The sequence below is a fragment of the Cyrtonyx montezumae genome, unplaced genomic scaffold, assembly GCF_038088225.1.
Source record: "Cyrtonyx montezumae isolate F1298 unplaced genomic scaffold, pur_monq_1.0 scaffold_20, whole genome shotgun sequence".
NCBI classification, from domain to species: Eukaryota; Metazoa; Chordata; class Aves; order Galliformes; family Odontophoridae; genus Cyrtonyx; species Cyrtonyx montezumae.
The window spans coordinates 969144-990295 of NW_027071937.1; the positions used below are offsets into that span (position 1 = coordinate 969144).

At 60.4% G+C, this 21152-nt stretch overlaps 1 protein-coding gene across 1 annotated transcript; it reads left to right on the forward strand.

Moving 5' to 3' along the window:
* The first annotated feature begins 5400 nt into the window (after positions 1 to 5400).
* NR5A1 (nuclear receptor subfamily 5 group A member 1) lies at positions 5401 to 19516 on the forward strand. The gene is made up of 7 exons (XM_065737340.1): positions 5401 to 5458; positions 7382 to 7500; positions 7776 to 7917; positions 10060 to 10700; positions 16158 to 16277; positions 16390 to 16537; positions 19070 to 19516. Exons 2-7 carry the CDS (start codon positions 7399 to 7401, stop codon positions 19315 to 19317), a joined length of 1401 nt encoding a protein of 466 aa, XP_065593412.1. The 5' UTR covers positions 5401 to 5458; positions 7382 to 7398; the 3' UTR covers positions 19318 to 19516.
* Positions 19517 to 21152: the final 1636 nt, after the last annotated feature.

Below are 21152 nucleotides of genomic sequence, written 5' to 3' on the forward strand. Positions count from 1 at the left end.
CTTCTGTGAATGTGCTATTTACCGTTCATTCTTCCTCGGCTTTGATTTGAAGCTATGAAGCTTGGTGTCTGTGAAGTGTTGTTATTTCTGTATTTCTCAGGATAATAAGCGGCAATCATCCCTGCCACGTCGGAGGCAGGAGAAAGGGGGAAACGTGGGGAACTACTTTAGATGTGAAGCTGATGTTGAAGTTTTAGATGATGTGTGAATCGGGGGTGATGCATGGGCCGTCAGGATCAAGCCGTAGCGTTTCTCTGGGTTCTCAGTGTGTTGTTTTGCAACACACAGCAGCTCAGGGATAAGTATTTAAACGTGACCCAGAGAAACCCTAAGTTTTGATGTTGCAGTGGTTGCTTCTTTCATGCCTGGTCTGGAGGACTCTCGAGATCTGAACGGAGCCTCCCCTGGAGATTGTGAGGGCACCGCTCTGGGTTTGCTGCTGGGACGTGTGCTGCTCAGTGCCATGGGAGTGGCACAGGGCACCGTGCTGTCCTCGTGGGGGCTGCACTGCCCCTGCAGGCACATCACTGCGGGGAGTGGGAGATCCTCCTGTGCTCCCATGGCCAAAGGAGCCCTCAGCTCACGGAGCTGTGGAACCATTTCGGTTGGAAAAAACCTCTGAGATCACCAAACCCAACCGACGTACCCCATCCTTTTTCTGCCCTCTGTGTCAAATGTGTTCAAATGCTCTCAGGAAAGCTAAAATTGGGTATGCATGGCAGGGCAGAGTGTGGCAGACAGTCCCGTTCTGCCGTCTGTCGGTTACGTAGGAATTGGAGCATTTTAAGGTTCACTTGGTGCAGCTTCGTGCTCACTCGGAGCGCTGGTGCCCTCAGAGCTGTGGATGGGGCTCTGCTCAGAGCTGAGCAGCACTGAGCCGGGGCGGTGGGGCCATGAGCTGCTCCCTCAGCAGTCCCATGGCTGCTCTGCTGCGTGGAGGTGACAGCAGCTGTGCAGTGCTGAGGGGCAGTGCAGGCAGCACCTCTGCCATGAAAAAGATTGACAGAAGCGAGAGATGCTGCGCAGTTGACCTCTAACGGGTCTATGAAAGAAGCAACACGGTTCAGTGGCAGAAATGCCCCCGAGGGCAAAAAAAGAAGCAGAAATTGAAACCAGATGACGATCAACCTTAACAAAGCCTTTTGTGATTCACTGTTTTCTTTCAATTTTTAAAATGTCTTGTAATAGCTGATAACGTTATTGACTCAATTTCCATGACAAAACTACCTCGTGTGACATCCTGTTTATCATCGCAAAGGGATTGTGTGAGAAACGAAGTGCTGCGGTGTTGGGTGCTGGCGTTCCCCGGTGCTGGAGGGGCAGCGGTGGAGCGATGCTCTGTGCCGTCACCTCCCGCTGTCCCCAGGCGCCGTGTGCTGCGGTGCTGAAGCTGAAGGCTCCGAGTGCTGCGGTGCCACGCGGGGTTGAGCTCCGTGCTCGTCCTGGTGCAGCGCGGTGCGGGATGTGCTCGGCTCGCTTGCTGCCCGGCCCCGCGCTGCTTTGTGTCCTGGCTCACAGGGCATTCCCAAAGCGGGGTGCTCCTCGTCCTCAGGACCCTCCGCAGATGTTCCCAGTGTTGGTTTCTCCCAGCAGCACGCTGCGTTTTTCCCACGATCCCTTGTGTAAATCAGGGAAGCAGGATGTCTCCTGGCATGGCATGCTGTTACAGCCGGAGCCGGCCCAGCCTCGCCGCGGCCCCACCGGTGTCCCCCAGCCCACGCGGGGCACAGTGCTGTCCCTGCTCTGCTCTGTGACTTTGACTACCTGTGGAAATGTGACCAATAAGTGTTGAACGCATGTTTAGCGAGTGTTAGCTGTATGAACTAATAAATGTGAGTTGTTCTGCACCGCTGGCCAGGCTGCTGTCTGCTTTCAACCTCTGTCCTGGGGAGTGGCTGCTCCAGCACTGGGGGCTGGCACGGGGCTGGTGCTGGTCCTGGGATGTGTCTCAGTCCCATGGGGTCTTATGGGGTGCGTACTCCCTGTGCCTCACCAAGAGCGGGCGTCGGGGTGGGCCAGGGGCACTGCGGGGTGATGGCATGGGGCCACGGGAGGTGGCTGTGCAGGAGGGGTCAGCCAGAAGAGAGCACGTGTCTGAGAGCACGGACAGCAGCTGCGGTGACTGCACGAACCCCTCAGAGATCTGAAGTGGTGTGAGGTGGGCACTGCGCTGAGCTTCTCATGTTTACATCTTTGCATGCAGTGGGTGCACATCGAGGTCCACGTGCTGGGCACTGCCACTGAACCCGTCCTGGGGTTGCTCTACAGACCGTGAAGTGCTGAACATGATGGAGCCACATGATGGTAGCTCTGTGTCCTGCACAGCCCCCCTCCACTGTGCTCATTCTGCTTATTTACAGCGCTCCTTCTCCCAGTGGAGCAGCTCGGATGCCTCTACCCCATACTGCCTGCATTTATTCCAAGGGGCCCTGAGGTTGGTGCTGTGTGGGGCGGTGCAGAGGATGCAGTACTCTCAGGGTTGGGTTTGCCCAGAACCAAGGCAGAGCCCGGGGAGGTGCGGCAGCACGGGGGCTGCTGCGGTGGGAAAAGTACCGACACATTTTAATTTCCAGCTGAACCTCTGCTGACCACTGTATTTTGATTAGAGCTCTGCTTCCTTTTCATCTCCGAGCTCGGGCTGGTGACAACTGCCGCAGCCTCGTGCGCCGAGTGCCATAGTTTATCACCGAAGGCCAACTGCTCTATGAATCCAGAGCCAGCGCTGAACAAATCACGCTGTCACCAACGTCAAACTTGTTAACCTGATCTTTGGTGGATCACCAGTGTCAACATTGCACGGGACATACATTATCGGGCCCAAGGACTTTGGGAGATGCGTTTGTCAGGCTGTTCTGTCACAGTCCCACTCTTGACCTTCGCAAAGTAACTTTCAAGGATAAGCCACTTTCCTCTTAAAGAGAGAAGCTGTCCCCTGGAGGGTCACCCACAGCAGGGGTGGGAAGCGGGGTGAGGACGGGGCTCCCCGCATGATGGGCGAAGGACTGCAGGCATAGCTCCCGGCTGGGGGCATCTCTGCTCCCATTCCCCACCACCACCCTATCTCCTCTGGGCTCCCACCTTTGTCACCAGCTGCTCCCACGTTGTGTGGGGGTCGGACAAAGGACGGCCACTGCTGCCAGGACAGAGGCACTGTGTCCCCAGTGGGCTCCTGCCCGCCGCTCCCCACCGGTGCCCAGTGCTGGGATGGGGCTGTGTGGGGTGGAGAGCGGCTGTCAGCCCCCAGGGTGGGCGTTGGGCTCCAGCTCCACGCTGCTCTCCCTGCAGGGTGACCCCGCTAATCAGCTGTGAAAGAGAAAGAAAGCCAAAGAGAAATCTTTCTCTCCGCTAACCTCATCACAATAAAGATTCCTATAAAGAGCTCTTATCCTTGAAGAAAATGAGGCACATAAGCAGGAATAGTAAACAAAAGGCTGTCATTTTGACCCAGGAGTGCTTCATGTTGTTGGCAACTGCCAAGAGGAAACATAAAGAGAGGCTGCATCCAAGTCCCAATTATGCAGAACTATGTGACTGATATGTCAATGAGTCCCCCCGGGAGGAGACCACCAGCGCTTCGCGGCACTGCCTGCGCACCATCTGCACACACCGCCACGCTGCGGGCCTGCCCGCGCCCCCGAGCGCAGGCGTGCGTGGCATCGGAAGAATGCAGGGGACAAGGTAATGTCACCGGCAGCGCTATCGCCAAAGTCCTCGCCGCGCGCGTTATCGGTGCGGGCCGCGGAGTCAGGGACTGCGGGCAGCCGGCGGTGCAGGCAGCCAACGGCGGCCAACAGTAGTGCTGACCACACCTGCTGCAGGCACGCTCCGGGAACGTGGCGCAGGCAGGAGGGCTGCCCCGCCGCCGATAAGCCGCGTGGATGGAGATAACATCCCAGGAGGAGATACGCTTTGCTGAGCATCAAGGCTGCGCACCAGCGAGGAGCCAGAGCCCGGCTGCAGCCCGTGGTGGTGGTGCGGTGCCGTGGGCTCAGGCTGCGGCCGCGCGGATCTACAGTGCCCACGGCAGCAGCTGGGGCGGTGGTGACCGTCATGGTGGGGCTCGGGCCCAGCAGAACACAGGAGCGGAGGCGGTGCCGGTGCCCACCCTCCAGGACCCGGCTCCACGCAGGACCCCGTGCGGCCGGGAGCCGCTGGAGCTGGGCTGCGGCCTTGGCGAGGGTCTGTGCAGAGGAAGGTGCCCAAGGCCGCAGGGACACAGTTACCCCCACAAACGCCTCGCTTCCAAAATAGCAGACGGGCGGTGTGAGGCCGGGGCTGCCCGGGGGAACAATGCCCGGTGGGAGCGGGAGGAAGCGCTGCGGCCGCGCTGCGCTGCTCCGTCCCCACCTCACACGGGGCTGAGCCGTGAGCCGCTGCGTGCCGGCCTGGCGGGACCTTGAACCTGCCAGAGATTTATTTTCCCTGACATTGGCATTGCATCGGAACATCTGGCATTCGGCTGATAATTGCTGGGGATCGGGGCGGAAGCTGCCTCTCCAGGCCTGGCTCTTCTACAGAGCTGTGTTTTCGTTACTTTTCTCCTCTCTTCAGCTGCAAAGCACGGAAAAAACAACCCGGGCAGTGCAGCTTGCAGCTCCCGCTCCTTCCCCGGAGCTCTGCGCTCCCTCCTGCCCATGGGATGTGCCCGGGCCCTGTCCCTGCCCTCCCCGCTGCCCTGTGCCAACCCGCCGGGCTGGGGGCAGTGTTTGGGCCTGGGCATGGACCCACAGGGCAACACTACACTAAACAATAGTGGAGCACAGCACTGCTGGGAAGCAAATCTCCACTCCAGGAGGAGAGGTGTCAAAGTGGCCTCACCCCAGTGCAGCGTGGGAGGTGGGAAACCCATGGGGCAGCGGCTCTGCTCCCCACATCTCGTCTGCACGCAGCTCTCTGCTGCCCCAGCTGCATGAGGGCTGTGCACCCTGGCTGCCCGCTGCCGGGCTCTGCCCCACCATGGCCATCCCACACCCCCTCCCTCGCACCGTAAATCAGCGCGGCCCCGACGTGGGCGCTGGTGCGCTGCCCTGCCCGCCGTGCCCCCACCTCCCCACAGTTCCTCTCTCCTGGCGCTTTATCTGCCGCAGAGGTCCCACTTATCTCCCCTGTCACTTTCTAATGCTAGTTTATGGGCAGCATTTTGTAGCTTAATTATTATGTTTTTCAGCATGGTCACGTGGCCACAGAAACCAATAAGGCAACTAAGTTGGTCCACCTCGGCCGAGCCTGGCCCCCGTGGGGAGGAGATTGGCCGCTGTCCTGCACCGGGCGGTGTGCGCAGTCGGACCCACACCTCCCCAGCGGCCGCAGCCCTATAAATCCCCCGGCCCGCCCGCGGTGGGCAGCGCTGCCCGGCACCCACGGAGGCTCCTCGAGCTGGAGCTGCTCGCCATCGACACGGAAGGAGCTCTCCTGTGACCTCGGCCCCGCACACAGCACAGCGCTGAGTCGCATCGCGGTGAGTACGTGGTGGTGAGGGCCCCCATGGCTGCCCGGGCCCCTTCCCATGCTCCGTGGTTTGTGGGGTTCCTGTGACATGGCGGAGGCTGAGGAGCTCAGCAAGGAGGTGGGAGCCATGCGTGGGCCTCCGCTTCCCATCTCCATGAGCAGGGGATGGAGGCACCAGTGCAAGTTGCTCCTGGGGACATGCAGGGACACCCAGGGATGCCGAGTGATGCCTGGGGACACCCAGGGACGCCCGTCCCTTCTCCAGGCCCTGCAGCAGCAGAACGAGGCCCCGCCATAGCCTCGGCCGTGCTGCGCAGAAGTGCCGGATCCAGATGACGGGATGAGGAGGCGGCGAGCTGAGGCCTCCGAAGTCTCTGGGAGTACAGGCAGTGCTGAGCTGTGTGTCCCAGCCCCGGCACAGCCCCCGCGTCTCAGAGCAAACCTGGGGGTGGCCGGGACCCACACGAGCCCTGCAGCCCTTCCTGGGCTCCTCTTTCGGTGGTTTTGGGGCTCACAGGAGCTCCACAGCAGTGTGGGGCTGCCGAGAGGCTCCGTGGGCAGCAGCGCTCCTTCCCGGCCCAACCACCCCACGCAGGGGCTGCTCCGCTGCTATTCTTAGTGTGGGCTCCACGCTGGGTGGCTCCGGAGCGATCCTCCGCTGAGCCCGCATCCTGTTTGCCGCACATCCCTGCCAACACCGCTTCCTCCCCGGGGCACCGCGGGCCTCACCGGGTGTGCGGGATGAGCCTTACGGGGTGAGCAGTGTGGGACAGTGTGTGTGGGATGGGACGCGTGGGATGAGCTGAGCCCTGCGGGCAGTGCCATCCCTGCAGCTCCGCCGGGCACCGGGCGCCTCGAGTCGCGGTGACACGCAGGCAGCGGGACAGAGGGTGTTCTGAGGAGAGCGGTTTGGCCCCATGGGGTGTGGTGAGCGCCGTGCCTGGCTCAGAAGTGGATCCTTGCTGTCCCTATGGCCAAACGCCCACATGGCAGCCACAGCCCATCCAGCTCCTCCTGCCTGAGCGACGCTGTGCCCCTGGGCACTGTCCTGGTGCGGGACACAGAGCTGGCACCGCCCTCTGCCTCAGTCCCGGCCGTATTTTGGGCTTGATTTGACCCCGGCCCCTCGGCTGACAGTGCAGAGCACCGAGCTGTCTGTGTTCACCTGCGAGCAGGAAACTTCCACGCAGGACAAATGTAACTGATTGATAGAATGTGCTTCTGCACCGATCTGCCAGGGACTGTTTCATTGAGAGTCCCTAAAAGTGAACCAATTAATTAACCAGCAGCGCTGAACGGGGCACGGGGCACTCTGCCGCGTGGGGCCGACGCCGGCGCCGTTCCCGATGGCCGCGCACCCCACGCTCCTCACGCCGGGCTCCGATCAGCTCCCTGCGGCTGCCGGCTGTGGGGGTGAGGCGGTCGGTCCGGGCAGCGCTGGGGGCTCCGGTTAGGGCTGGGGATTAGAGCTGGGGTTGGGTTAGAGCTGGGGTTAAGGACGCGGCGGTGAGGCCGTTGCACGGGCAGCAGGGCTGCAGGCAGCGTCCTGTGCTTGGTGACACAGCAGCCCCCAGCCCCTTCCAGCGGAGCCACCCTCGGCCCGGGGCTCCCCCAGCCCACAGCCGTCCTCGGCCGCAGCCCCCGACGGCGTCCCGCTCCCGTCCCGCCCTGCCCCCGGGCTGCCGGGTCCCTGCAGGTCCCTCCTCCCCAGCCCGGCCCCAGCCGCCCGCCGCCCGCTCTCCCAGAGGAGGTTCCCCATCCCCCGGGGGGCTGGCCGCCCGCCCGCACCCGCATGGAGATGCTCTTCCAGGCGCTATAAAGGGCTCTGGCTCCGGCACCTGCGCTCGGGCTCCGCCGCTCCGCTCTCCCGTTCCGCTCCCGGCGCAGGGCTCGGGGCCGCCCCTCCGGCCCCGCTGACCCGCCCGTCCCGCAGCAGGGCCGCCGGCGGGGATGGACTATTCGTATGATGAGGACCTGGACGAGCTGTGTCCGGTCTGCGGGGACAAGGTCTCCGGATACCACTACGGGCTGCTCACCTGCGAGAGCTGCAAGGTAGGAAGCGCCGGGCAGAGGGCAGCGGGGCCGGGCGGGGAGCGTAGGGGGGGGTGGGGGGGGGACACGGCCGGGGCAGAGGAGCCTCCCGCGGGCCGCCCCCCGCCCGCTTTCGTTGGCGGCGATTCACCGCTCGGCGGCGGGGACGGGAAAGCGGCGGGAGCCGGGCGGGGGGCGGCGGGGACGGGAGCGGGACCGGGCGCGGGCTGATGCGGGCTGATGCGGGCTGATGCGGGGTGCCGGTGCCGACGCACCGCCGCCTTTGGCCGCCGCAGGGTTTCTTCAAGAGGACGGTGCAGAACAACAAGCACTACACCTGCACCGAGAGCCAGAACTGCAAGATCGACAAGACCCAGCGGAAGCGCTGCCCCTACTGCCGCTTCCAGAAGTGCCTGACCGTGGGGATGCGGCTGGAAGGTACCGCGGGGCGGCCCGGGCGGGGGGGGTCGGGGGGGCTGCGCTGTCCCCACGCCGCGGTCGCGCTGTCCCCGGTGTCCCCGGGCCGGGAATTGCCGCCGCCGCTCCGATTCCGTTTTTCCCCCCCAAGTGAACGAAAAATTCGTTTTGTCGCCCCGTGTTCTGCTTTTCGTTTCTTTGTTTTTGTTTTCTTTCTCCTGGGTTTTGGCTGCCGAGGTTTCAACTTTCCGGGACTGCCTTTGCTTGGCAGAACGTTGGGAAATAGCTTAGAAAATATTGTTCTCCTTCATCGCACGATTCCAGAAGCCGAGACCTAAGGAAAACCTTAAATATTATGAAACTGACACGAAAACTGCGGGAGATCCGCCGCAAATCAGATTCTTCTGTCTGCGCGGCTCCGGGCAGCGCGGTGACAGCTCCGAGTCCCACCGCGATGTGACGGTCGGGCTCTGATGTCCCCGGGCCCTACGCTGGGATTTCTGCCGCGCTCAGCGAGAGCAAAGAGCGCTGCGGACCCGCGGCTGCCAAAGGCGGATAGGAAATCCCCCAAATCCCCCACCTGTGCCCGCACCCTCGCGCTCCCCTTCCCCGGACACGGGAGCGTGGCGGAGCGGCACCGCTCCCCGTGCTGTCCCTGCCGGGGGGTGGGGGGGTCCTGCAGAGCGGCAGCCGGCGGTGTTTGTGTCCTCGGGGTGGGGACACGCGCGCTCCGCTATTTCGGGCCGTTTTCGTCCGGCGGAGCCGTTTCTGCCCCGAGCTTTGGCCGGGCTGCGGCAGCCCGCTCACCCCTTTTTGTTTATCTCCTCGCTGCTCACCGCAGCAGCTCGCCAAGGAGGAGGCACCCGCAGGAGAACGGCGTTCCCGTGGGACTCTTTTGTGTTAAAAACACGAGCCCACCTTGCCCTGAAAACGGTGTCTTTCGGACAGGGAATCTGAGCTACACGGGGAATCCTCCAGCAAGACAGGACAAAATCTAGCGGGATTTCAGAACGGATCCGGGAAAAGTGGAGCAGGAGGGAACGGGAAAGCCCCTTCCCTCTTTGTGCTCGCGCTTCGGGAGCAAAGGAGGGGATCAGCATCCGCGCAGGGTGGGCTCTGTGTGAGCATCTCCCGCGTGTGCAGGGAGGGGCCCCGATCCATGGCCGTCGCCCTGCCCGGCCTCACAGCATGGGGGAAAAGCCGTACATTATTTGGAGGGCGGGGGAGATTTCTGTTCTCAGCGCACTGCAGTGCAGACGGGGGTGCAGCTGGGACCCAGGGCTGCGGGTGGAGGCCGGCACAGCCGGGGCTGTCAGTGGTGCACCCCAAAGGCAGCGGAGCTCTCACAGCCCGAGCGGAGGCACCCCGGTATAGAGGCATCCTTGCGTTGCACGGCTGGAGATGCTGTTTCCATGAATAAAGAACGCAGAGCAGCTCCCCGGGGAGCACATTCCTGCTTTCCTACAAACGCCGCTCCCGGCTGTGCTGCCTCCCCTCCAGCCTGCGTGGGGAAAGTCTGGGGGCTTGCAGCACCCGTGGGGCACAGGAGCAAAGGGAGGCAGAGGGACGAGAGGGGCACAGAACAGAGCAGCCTGCTCTCGTGGGCTGCAAACCCGCCCAGGGGCCGTTCCCTTCCACGCGGGGCCGCGCGGTGCTTGCTGGCTCGTTCCCCTCTTGGCTGCGCGGGTGGGCTGGCGGCCGCCGAGCCGGGGCCAAGCTTGTGCTGCAGAGAAGCACCTGCCTGGGTGACACATTCTTGGGTTTAACTCGAGGCTCAGAGCAGCTTCTGCTGCGCTGCCGCAGCCGGCAGGGCGGTGGGGAGCAGGCAGCGGGCAGGGCTCTGGGTCTGGAGAGGATCACAGGAGGCAGCACAGGCTGTGCTGCTCCGAGAGGAATCTCAGCTCTGGTCCAGGCTCGGGGGCTGTGAAAATGATCGTAGTGTCAGGGCCTCTCATCTGCCCGAGCTCCCGGGGCTCTGCTCCTCACTCTTTACCCGAGCACATCCTCCTCCCTCACTGCTGCCGGAGCTGCTGAGGTGCAGCGCGCCCCAACCCGCACACAGCTCTCTGGGCGGGGGTCCCACCGCCCCGGCCCCATCAGTCCCCATCCCTCCCCCACCCTGGTCCCGCTCTGCTCACTGCAGCTCTGCTCCTCTGCCCACAGCTGTGCGTGCGGACCGGATGCGCGGCGGGAGGAACAAATTTGGGCCCATGTACAAACGGGACCGTGCCTTAAAGCAGCAGAAGAAAGCGCTGATCCGCGCCAACGGCTTCAAGCTGGAAACCGTGCCGCAGATCGTGTCACCAGTGCAGAACGACTACGGGCTGTCCTCCACCATCCACAGCATCCATGCCATGGCCAAGACGCTGCCGCCCAACCCCGCCGCCCTGACGCCCGCCGACTACGAGCGCGGCCCCTACGGGACCCCCTCCCTGGCCATGACTGTGCCCGGCCACACGCCGCTCGCCGGATACCACTACCCCTCCTTCCCCAACCGCGCCATCAAGTCCGAGTACCCCGACCACTACAGCACCGCGCACGAGGCCATGCCCACCTACGCGTACCCGGAGACCTACCCCAGCAGCTCCCCGCCCGACATCCCCGAGGTCATCCTGAAGCTGTTGCAGCTGGAGCCCGATGAGGCGCAGGTGAAGGCGCGCATCCTGGCCTGCCTGCAGCAGGAGCAGGGCAAGGGCCGCCACGAGAAGCTCAGCACCTTCGGCCTCATGTGCAAGATGGCCGACCAGACGCTCTTCTCCATCGTGGAGTGGGCGCGGAGCTGCATCTTCTTCAAGGAGCTGGAGGTAGGGCTGGGGGCCCAGCACAGGCTGGGTGGGGGCTGCAGTGTGCCAACATGGGGTGGGGGTGGGGGGTTCCGGCTGGGCACCAGAGCAATCCCCACTGGTGACACAGGGTTTGCGTGTCTGATCCACCACGGCTGTGAGAGGTTGTGGAGGCGATCGCGGGCAGAGTGAGCGCGGTGTCAAGCTGAAGATATAATTGAAAAACGCAATGTTGAGGAATTATGGTTGAAACAATTCGCTCCTTCATCTTTGGGAGGAAAATCGATGCTGTCGGGCAGGTGTCTGCCAGCAGCCAGCAGGGATGGGGTGAGGGCCCTTACACCTCCCAGCCTCACAAGAACTGGGGCCAGCAGTGGGGCGGAGCAGGGCTGGGCCAGCCCGGCCGCACTCAGCCATTTCCATTCATAGCCTGGGCTCACCAAAGATCCCAAACTGGTGCAAAACCAGGAGATGCATTTTGCAATGAGGCCAAAGAGGGCTCCCTGCGCTGCCCCGCCCCGGCCCATCCTGCTGCCGTGGGACCGGGCCCCATGCAGGGGCTGCAGGGCAGTGCTCACGCCCAAAATAGCCCCCGGCTGCACAGAACAGTGTCCGGAAGGTGCTCCGTGGGGCTGGGCCGGGCTCCTTTCAATCGTATCAGTGTCCAGCCTGGATTTTGGGAACAGGGTGGCTGTTGTTTTGCGGGAGATATTATAAACAATGTAAATGGATCTCAGCTGCATGGCCACGTAGCCTTGTAATGCTATTGTCTTTCCGATCGTGCCATGAGAATGGGCTGTTTTCATGTGAATCCAGCTCTGATGGCTCCAGACAGGAGGGCCAGAGCTCTCACCTGGGCACAGGGCAGCTCCGCAGCCCCACGGCTGCTCCTTCCCATGCACAGTGCAGGGCAGTAAGTGAACTCCTGCTAGTGCTGACTTTATGGCTTTGCCCTAAAACCTGTGAGCACGGTGTAAAAGTGAAGCCTCAGGGATCAATGGCTGTAACACGGGCAGTCCCAACTGCAAAGCCACAGCTTCTCGGGGCAGGGACATCATGGACCACCCCCTCCAGAAATGGTCCAGTGAAGGTGGCAGCTCCTGCACCAGCTGGGGAAGGGCAGCTAGTGGCTGCAAGGGGTCGGGTAAAGCATTGGTGTCGCACCAGGCATCACACTGAGCATTGCACCAGGCAGTGCACTGAGCATCGCACTGGGTATTGTGCTGAGCATCACACCAGCATCACACTGGATTGCTCCAGCATTGCACCAGCCTGCTGCGGGTAACCCCCGGCCAGGGGGTCCCATTCCCGTTCCCAATCCCATTCCCATTCCTGCTGACAATGTGCCGCTGCAGAGCAGACCCTTTGTCACCACCTCCAGGGGATGAGTGCTGCTGGGGGCACTGGGAAGCCCCCCCTGCCCGCACCCTGGGAAGGACGCGGGGGGAGAGGGGCGAGCGGCCTCTTGACATCAGCTCGCGCACCACGTCCGCCCGCCGGCGCGGGGCAGCCAGATTGAAAACAGATTTAACTTCCCAGATATATCGTTTCATTTAAGGGCCAGTAATTCTGTCAGTCTGCCACTGACAAACGAGGGTCCCCATGCCAATCCGCCGCGAGACTGATGTCGCCGCGTTCATCTTGTGTCACCAGGCGGAGAATTACGGACTGCGCTGGCCTTCGGAGGCAAGACTAATAATGCCATGCAGCAGAGGGGGATTTGGGGGCCCTCTGTTTATCGAGGGCCGGCCACAGAGCCGCGGCGCGAGGCCACGCGGGCGGAGGTGGAAGAGGTCAGCGCTGACGCCCATAAATACGAACTTTAACTGAGTCTAGATGAGATGTGTCAGGGCTGAGGGAAGATTTGCAGCGGCTCTTCAGGAAGAAAAATATGGGCCGGGGGTGAAATATATTTTGTTGGGTTGTGAGTCTCAGGCAACTTTGTCCTTTCAGATGTAATTTTTTTATATATATATGAGGAGAGAGAGACATGCACGCACACACTTGTACACACACGATGCGTCTGCCTGAGGTTCATTTTATATACCAATATTGGCGCGATCTGCTTCAGATAGGTGATACTGCTCCGTGCACATATAAATGTCACATAGACACTGTGCGATGACCTTTGGGTTGGGATGAGCAGCCAGGAATGTGCTACAAACTGTTGTGGCTCCAGCCTGAGGCCACCCAAAGCCCAGGGCGTGGGCACACGGGCTCACGGCAATGGGCACGTGGAGAGGGGCACGGGGCTGGGCCCTGTCCCCGGGGCCAGTTTCCCTCGCTCCTTGGGAATGATCTGGAAGCTCCCGCTGGTCCCATATGCAGTCGGCTGCTCCTCTGCCTGTAGCACACATGGGTCATGGTGACCCCATCTCCTGGCCAACAGCCAGCGCGTTTTTGGCAGATTTAAAATCTCCTTCTGGCGGTGGACGCAGCAGCGTTGCTCAGCATCCCCTGCACTGGGGTAAATGTGACTGCTTCCCGTGGCCGTGTGCTCCCGCAGTGACGCAGGGAAGGGGCAGCAGCCTGGGGCTGAGCACGGTGAGCCCGCAGGGAGGTGACCCTGCACTGCACTCAGCGGTTTCGGCTTTGTGCTGCCCGTGGTGGTGGGGGGGGGGGGCGGTCTGCATCTGGCCACTCACACCTTGTGCTTGTGCAGAGTTCTCATTGTGGTGTTTGGTGGTTAATCCACTTTTGCACTTCCCAAAAGCGGTGGTGACATCGCGTGCTCACACTCAGGAGCTGCTCGTACTGTGGGTCAGGGTGTGTCTGCAGGGACAGCCCCACACCGGGGTCCCAGACTCCTGGGGGCACCGCCTGCCCCTGGCAGCCCCACTTATTGTGGGGCAATGGAATTTTCTGTTGGTGACCACCTCCCATCTCAGAAAGGCCTTTCCTGCAGTGCCACGAGTGCTCACCCCATGCGAGGAGCGCTTCACTGCTGCGTTTTGTGAATGGGTTAAATCAAAAAATAAAGGTCACCTCTTAATGACAGATTGCATCAGATCCTCCGTGCAGCACTCTGCTGAAAAGCCTTGACATTAGAAGAGGAAGATCCTTTACTTAACTTTTGCAGGAGAGCAGGGTGTGTGCTGCCTCACCAGAGGACCGACCGCTCCGGGCAGCCGGCATCCTGAGCCCCTCCTCGGCTGTGGGCACTGCAGGGCATGGAGCTGTGGGTACGGGGCTGTGGGGGGATGCCTGTGGCTGCCCCATGTGGGTGTGGGGTTGGCTCAGGCTGGGCAGGGCTGGCAGTGTAGTGGGGATGTGCTGGAACTGCCCACAGAGGTGGGGAGAAGGCAGTTAGCAATTGTTCAAGGAAAGAAGGGAGATCTCAAAATTGTTTAAATGCTTCCTTTTGGAAAAGATTTTTGTTGTTGTTGTTGTTGTTAAGCAATTTTTAGTGCAAAACCCTCAGTCTGTCCCTTCTGGAGCTCATCCCAACGAGGAATGAGGCACAGGAAGGAGGTTACAAAACAACGCTGTGAGATGGAGCGCAGGGCTCAGCGCGGCTGTGTGCCCTGGGGTGGGAGCAGGGCTGTGCTGGGAGCCCGGATCCCCGCACTGCTGCACCGCCTCAGGACAAGGGACGTGCAGGATGCACATCTCCCATTTGTTCTGATGCAGGGCGAGCTTTTCCCCAGTTCTTTTTGCAGCAGCTGGGCACAACCCTCGGTCCAGCTGTGCTCTGTTCAGCACCGCTTCCAGGAGACCCCACTGCCCCCTGCTGCACCTTGCTCACACGTTCACCCCCAAAATACGTCCCAGTGGCCCCTGGGGGAGCTGGCACGGGATCCATAAAGCTCTGTCTCATCTGATTTCTATTCCTTTTGCAATCTCCCAGCACTGGTTTATTGCAGCCTCTTCAGCCAAACGATGGCATTATCCAGCTCTATGATACCGCATCTGTCTTCCTTCCATCAACAGCAGAGAGCACAATGGCACTGCAGAGCTCTCCGGGTGCTGCTGGGGGGGGGGGGGGTCGATTGCAGCCACCTCATCCTCAGATGTGGGGATGGTGGCTTTGGTGCTGCTTACACCCTGCAGCACTGCCTGGCCTGGGTTGGGCACAGCCCTGCCCTGTGCCTCATGCACCCACCCCTGGGGCTGGCTCACACCTACACTGCCTCCAGGCCCTGCTCTCCAGAGAGACCCCAGGAAGTTTGGGCATTTTGCCTGCCTGGGCCGAACTTCTTTAACAGGAGTGTTTTCAGGGCATTTGTTTGCAAACCTGGTTGTGCACACAAAGCTGCACACACTTAGAGCCGTGCACATTTCTCACAGCTGTGCACACCCAACCAGCACATGGCTGTGTGTGGGGTGTGAAGGCGCAGGCAGCCGGGCACGCTGTAGGGGTGCTGGGGTTCGAGTGCTGCCCACACCTCCCCCAGAGCTGCCGTGGGAGGACAGACACTCTGTCCCTGCAATCTGGAAGCAGCCCAGAGCAGCCCACAGACACAGGGCCTTTGTGCAGCCCCGTCAGGACGCACGGACGTGGCCAATGCCCGTTTTGTTACAGATGTGTGTGCAGCTCTGTGAGATTCCTGCTGTGTGGAGGCAAGGCGGTGCTGATAAGGGGCAGCCCGCGCCAGCGGGACACAGACGTGTGTGGGTGAGGGTTTGGGAAGTACTTTGTGGATATGGTGTGTGCAGGGCTTCCATTGGTGGGGACAAATTTGTGAGAAGTGATTGTTTAGCTGGGCAGCGGAGGGAGGGGGCTCCTGGGAAGGCAGCGGTGCACTATGGGCTCCTGCTGTGAGCCCCCCCTTCCCATGGCCCTGTGCACAAGCCTGTGGCCCAGTGGGAGCAGCCCCATGGCTCTGACCCTCCTTGGGCAGAGGTTTGTTGTGCCCCAGGAACCCCACGTGGCCGTTGTACTGCACCAAAGCACCGCTGTCCCTGCTGGCAGGCGGCCTCCTGCAGGGGCACCCATCGATGGCTGCACTCTCTGCTGCGTTGGGATGGTGGACACAGATCTCTGACACTGTGGATGCTCTGTTACCTCCCACTGCACACACACTGTGCCACACTGAGCACAGCACTCCCAGCCCTGTGGAATGGTGTATGGGAACTGTAGGATCACAGCCTGAACCACTGATGGATCACCTGAGGAGAGCTCTGAGTCAGCCACAGGAGCACAGGTGAAGGCAATGCACCTGTGTGAGCAGAAGGGGTGGAGTCTGGCTCCACCTCTCCCAGACCCCATTTAAGGGCTGACCACCACTGGGGAAGGATCTCTTTCTGGAGATTGCTCCTTTGGAGTTTTTCCACTGTGGGCCTGAGATGTGGCTCCAATTACTCCTTTCCACCATAATAATCTTTCTAGTTATGCATCCTGATTACAATGCTACTTGGAACTGTTTATTCTGTTAACTGTACAGATGGGTGCAGGCACTGGGGTGTGTTGTGGCACAGCTGGGGCCCAGCACCATGTCTGGGTGCTGGTGCCAGCAGTGCAGCTCTGCTCTCTTGCAGGTGAGTGACCAGATGAAGCTGCTGCAGAACTGCTGGAGTGAGCTGCTGGTGTTTGACCACGTGTACCGGCAGCTGCAGCACGGCAAGGAGCACAGTGTGCTGCTGGTCACCGGGCAGGAGGTGAGCGTGGGGCTGGGGACTGCTGTCTCCCTTCTGACCTCACTCCTCCCACCAGTTAGTGGTGGGTGGGTGCTGGGGTGTCTGTGTGTGCTTGAGGCTGTTCCTCTTGCAGGTGGACCTGTCGGCGGTGGCAGCACAGGCGGGCTCCATCCTGCACTCCCTGGTGCTGCGGGCGCAGGAGCTGGTCCTGCACCTGCACTCACTGCAGGTGGACCGGCAGGAGTTCGTCTGCCTCAAATTCCTGATCCTCTTCAGCCTCGGTGAGTGGGGACCGTGGGAGGGGGCAGTGGGCAGTGGCTGCCCCCACAGATGGGCAGAGAGGGGGGGATGAAGAGGCCTCTCGCAAACAAGAGCTGAGGCCTCTCCTCTGCCCTGCTCTGTGCACCTGGAGCTTTGGGGGCTGCTCCCGCTCCACTGTGGCTGCGGAGGATGCTGCATCCCCAGTCCCACAAGCAGAGCCTGTTTTGATTGCTCTCCTGCTGCAGGGAAAGCAACGGCTGATAGTGCCCTGCGAGCGGCCGTGCTGGCAGCAGCAGCCGCGGGGACGGCACTATCTCCCGGGATGTGCGTCAGCAGCACCCAGGCAGCGGCTCACGCTGCTTCTGATTAGGACCTGCCCAGAGCCCGCAGTCGGCCGAGGCGGCGCGTTCACACGGTCGCTCCTCACCCAGACAAAACACGCAGAGCTGCAGCTGAGAGCCCACCCGGCCCTGCTGCCCCCCGTGGCTGCACCCACTGCTGCTGTGTGGGGATGGCACGCTGCCCCACGGAGGGCAGCCCGTGGTGTGCGGCGGCCCCTTCGTGTGCTCTGCCATTGCCACCTGCTCGCTGCTGTCCCAGCGGAGCTCTGACCTCGATGTGCAGAGCTGCAGGGGCTCGGCTGTCTGCTGCACTTCCTGGCTTCACACCGAGCCAGCTGCTGCCAACTGTGCCCAGGGAGAGCCTGTGGATGGATCCCTGCAGCTCATGGGTGCTGGGAAGAGGTGGGTGTCTCTGTCCCATCCCAGACTGAGTGGGGTTTGCTGAGGACACCCCCTGGGAGCCCGGAGCCACACATCTGTCCCCCTCTGCAGCTGCAGCTCCTCCCAATGTGTTCTTTTCTTTCTCTGGAACTGTTTTGAAAGCCAGAGAAACCAGATATGGCAACTTGCTATTTCAACAGTGATAAGGTGTGGCACAAACAGTGCTGGGAAACGAAGGACCTGGGGAGGGGGCCCTTCCCCACTGCTGCCCTGTGGGTTCTGCAGGAGTGAGACCTGACAGTCCTCCATCTCTACCCCATCCCTGTCTCGTGCACGTGGCAGTGAGCAGCACAGCATCCTCCCAGGCACTGGCAGCTGCAGCACTGCTCTCAGCCTGGGATCCCTCATCCTTGGAGCAGCAGCTTTCAGGGAGGGTGTGGAATAAAACAGCAGTGGTTTCCCAGACATCATTTTGCCCCAAATTCAACTTTTTCTCTCCATACTGCAGAGCTCACTTGGAGTAATTTGCCCTTCTCAGGCTCAGGTGTAGAGGATGGGATTGTGTATTATGTTCAGGATGTAATTGCCTTTAACAAGAGAATTTCCACATTTACCACTCTGCCACAGCACAATCAAAGCCAAGCCCCACTCACAAGAGCTGCCATTTGAGTTCTAAATAGATTTCTCTCCTGAGCAGGTAAAGAGATTTAATTAAAATTAGGGCTTCTCAAAATAGCAATATTTATGAGGACGGCACAGGTTAGCTTTGTTCTACAGAAGGGCTTAATAGAGCCTTAATGGATTGACCTATCATTCGATTTCATGACTTACATTCATGAAGCAGCTACTCTTGGGGAGGGGAGGAAGAGAGGCTTTTATAGCCCACATTCCCTTAAGCGTTTGCAATTTATCAGCAGCTTCTCCCAAACAAAAGGAGCTGTGAATAGGAAGAACACTTGAGGGCATAGAAATAATCCCAGGCATATCTGTATGTGTGATGGGAGGCTTTGTCACAGGACAGTCTTTGCAACTGCTGCAGTGTCGCTAAATGAAGTGAGTCAATGTTATTTGGACAACATTCTTTATTCCTTGCAGGAATGAAAAGATTATTCAAATATTCAATTAAACAGTGAATAGGGTCTTTCAGAGAACCAGGTGAGTTCATCGAGTAGAACTAGCTATTGTTGAGCCAACTCAGGGGATAGATTTGACATTTATCAATATAACTTCTTTTTTTTTTAATGACATGCACAATAACCTTATGCAGATAAAGAGATTTCATAACAACAACCCCGTGTAGAAGGGAGACGGCCACAATAGGAGCAAATGTGTTGCAGGAGTTAAAAGGGAAAGGGTGATCTGATAAATGCTGGGCACACCCTGCAGGGCTGCAGCCCACACTGTGCAGTGCCCGGACAGCCCCAGTTATGGAGATTGAGCCCCCCATGCCTCTCCACCACCAGCACTGCGTGTTGCCCTCTGGAGAGCTGCTCAGTCTTTGGCACAGCTGTGGCCTGTTGGGCCCCAAAGCCAAGCTCTGCTCCTTCCTTTAGGCTGAAAAAGCCCCACATGAACCACAGAACCCTGCTGCTTTGCTGCCCGGATCTGAGGGCTCTGCACTGCCAAGCTGTGCCTGAGCTGCAAACCCACACCTGAGTGTGGATACGTGGGGGCTGGAGCATGGCGAGCAGCCGAGCTGCAGCACCTCCATGGGTGCTCAGGACCCTGGGGGCAGGATGGTGGGGACAGTCCCCCCCGCCGCACCCAGCACAGAGGGGGCAGTGCCTGCGCCTGGAGCCGCTCCATTCCCCCCGTCTCACTCTCTTGTAGATGTGAAGTACCTGGAGAACCACACGCTGGCTAAGGAAGCTCAGGAGAAGGCCAACGCAGCACTGCTGGAGTACACGGTGTGCCACTACCCGCACTGCACGGACAAGTTCCGGCAGCTGCTGCTGCGGCTGACCGAGGTCCGGGCGCTGAGCATGCAGGCAGAGGAGTACCTGTACCACAAGCACCTGAGTGGAGAGGTGCCCTGCAACAACCTGCTCATCGAGATGCTGCACGCCAAGCGGACTTGAGTGCAGTTCCCACACAGACTCTGCAGGGCCCCGCACAGCGGTGGGGTAGGACGCGTGCCTGGGGCCACCTCCCCACCCCACGCCTCTCAGTGATGCTATTTAACCCGTGCTAGTGGGAGGTCCCAGACGATTTATTTTAATACGTGGTAAGGACGGTTAATGGTCATGGGGACGTGTGACAGCTGGACTGCCCCACCAGCACTGCGGCTCCACAGCCCCTGCACAGCCAGTGCCCGACCCACTGCCTACCCTGCTCTGTGATGTCAGCAGGGAGAAAGCCTGTTCTGGCTTTGCTCCCTTTTCTGCTCCTCTCCTGCCATCCCTGCGCTCTGTGTCTCCACTGCTGCCCTCCCACTGCTCAGCCTGCCCCGTCTGGGACACGTGGTGTATAGGCCATGGGAAGAATTGAGCTGAAATCCCTCCAGGCTTTGGGGTTTCTCTTCCCCCTGGCACTGTACCAGTGCCAGAGGATTTCTGCAGCAGCAAAGCTGAGCCCTGGGGCTCAGAGGCCTGCTCCTGTCTGCTGCAGTCACTGCCTGCCCAGCACCAAGCAGGGCACTGCTGACCCTCAGCTGGCTCCTTTTTCATAGCACTTACCTGTGCTATGGCAGGAATTGCGTTTTTATGGCCCTTGGCAGCTGCAGTGCCCAAATCTCACCAATGTCTGGAGTCAGCTCACTCATGGAATGGCAAGGCTTTGTGCAGAGGCTCCAAGAGTCAGTGCTGGGGACAGGGATGTGTCCCTGGGACACTTCAGCTCCCCTGCAGTCAGGAAGGAATTGGGTGCAGGGGCAGAGTCAGGAGCAGGCACCCATGGCAGATTCCTGGGGCTCACTCCGGCCACCAGCCGTGCCCGTGTGATGCTGGGGAGCAGTAAAGGGACAGGGTTGGGCACCATCCCTTCGGTGATGCTGGTGGAGGTGGCTCTGCAGATGCAGGGCAGGAGGGATGCTCAGGGTCAGGCCTCATGCTGTGGGCACTGGGACAGCAGCACGTGCCCAGGACTGCAGCTGGTGGCCTTGGCAGCACCCCCAGCATTTGGGCAAGGAGGGATGACCAGAAGGGCCAGCACTGCCTTGTCCCCAGGTGACAGCAGAGCACTGAAGCCACACGCAGATGTTGGCTATCCTGTGCAGGGCTGGGGCTCAGCAGGGCAGCACAGAGGCTCCATCGCAGCCTCCTCCTGCTCTGCATCCTCACAGGTGCCCAGCAGCACGTGGCCCCCCAGCTCTGCTGATGGGTTTGGTTCAGGTGTTGCCTCTGCTGTCCCATTTGGAGGGGACACTCACACACCGCGGCTCCACGCAGCGCTGGGGCTTGAGAGATGCCGTGCTGCCAACTGCCAACCCCAACTTGTTAGATACAGAAGAGCATGTTTGTTTTTGCTTTTCAACGTTTGTGCATTTTCCTCCTGAAGTCTGTGGTTCAGTTTCACCCTCCTTCTTTCTGTGAACTTAAAGAACTGGAGAAAATGGTTTGGGAGGTAAAAGATATTTTATTTTCAGAAAATGAAAAGTGTCCTTAAGTGTCTCTCCCTCTCTCTCTCACACACACACCTCCTTTCCTCTCTCCCATCCCTCTCCTCCTTCGCTCCCCTCCCTTCCTTCCCAGGCAGGAGGTTATTAACTTCCATGTCAGGAGCAAACCACTGTAATAAATTTTGCAGTTCATTTAAGAAGGCAGACGTTGTCTTTTCTGATTGTATTTCTGACACTCCTTCCTGGTGCCACCCCTCCTCCCGGCCCCAGGGCAGTGCTCAGCCCCCCAGCCCCCATCCCCTGCGATCCCCAGGGCACACTGCCCTCGCCCCGTGGCAGGGGACTGCTGCTGTGGCT

What these genes read in the sequence shown, in the direction of transcription:
- NR5A1 (XM_065737340.1), top strand. Translation starts at nt 7,399, where the DNA reads ATGGACTATTCGTATGATGAGGACCTGGACGAGCTGTGTCCGGTCTGC. An exon ending in TCACCTGCGAGAGCTGCAAG is followed by an intron (nt 7,501 to 7,775) that starts GTAGGAAGCGCC and finishes TGGCCGCCGCAG; the next exon opens with GGTTTCTTCAAGAGGACGGT. An exon ending in TGCTGGTCACCGGGCAGGAG is followed by an intron (nt 16,278 to 16,389) that starts GTGAGCGTGGGG and finishes TTCCTCTTGCAG; the next exon opens with GTGGACCTGTCGGCGGTGGC.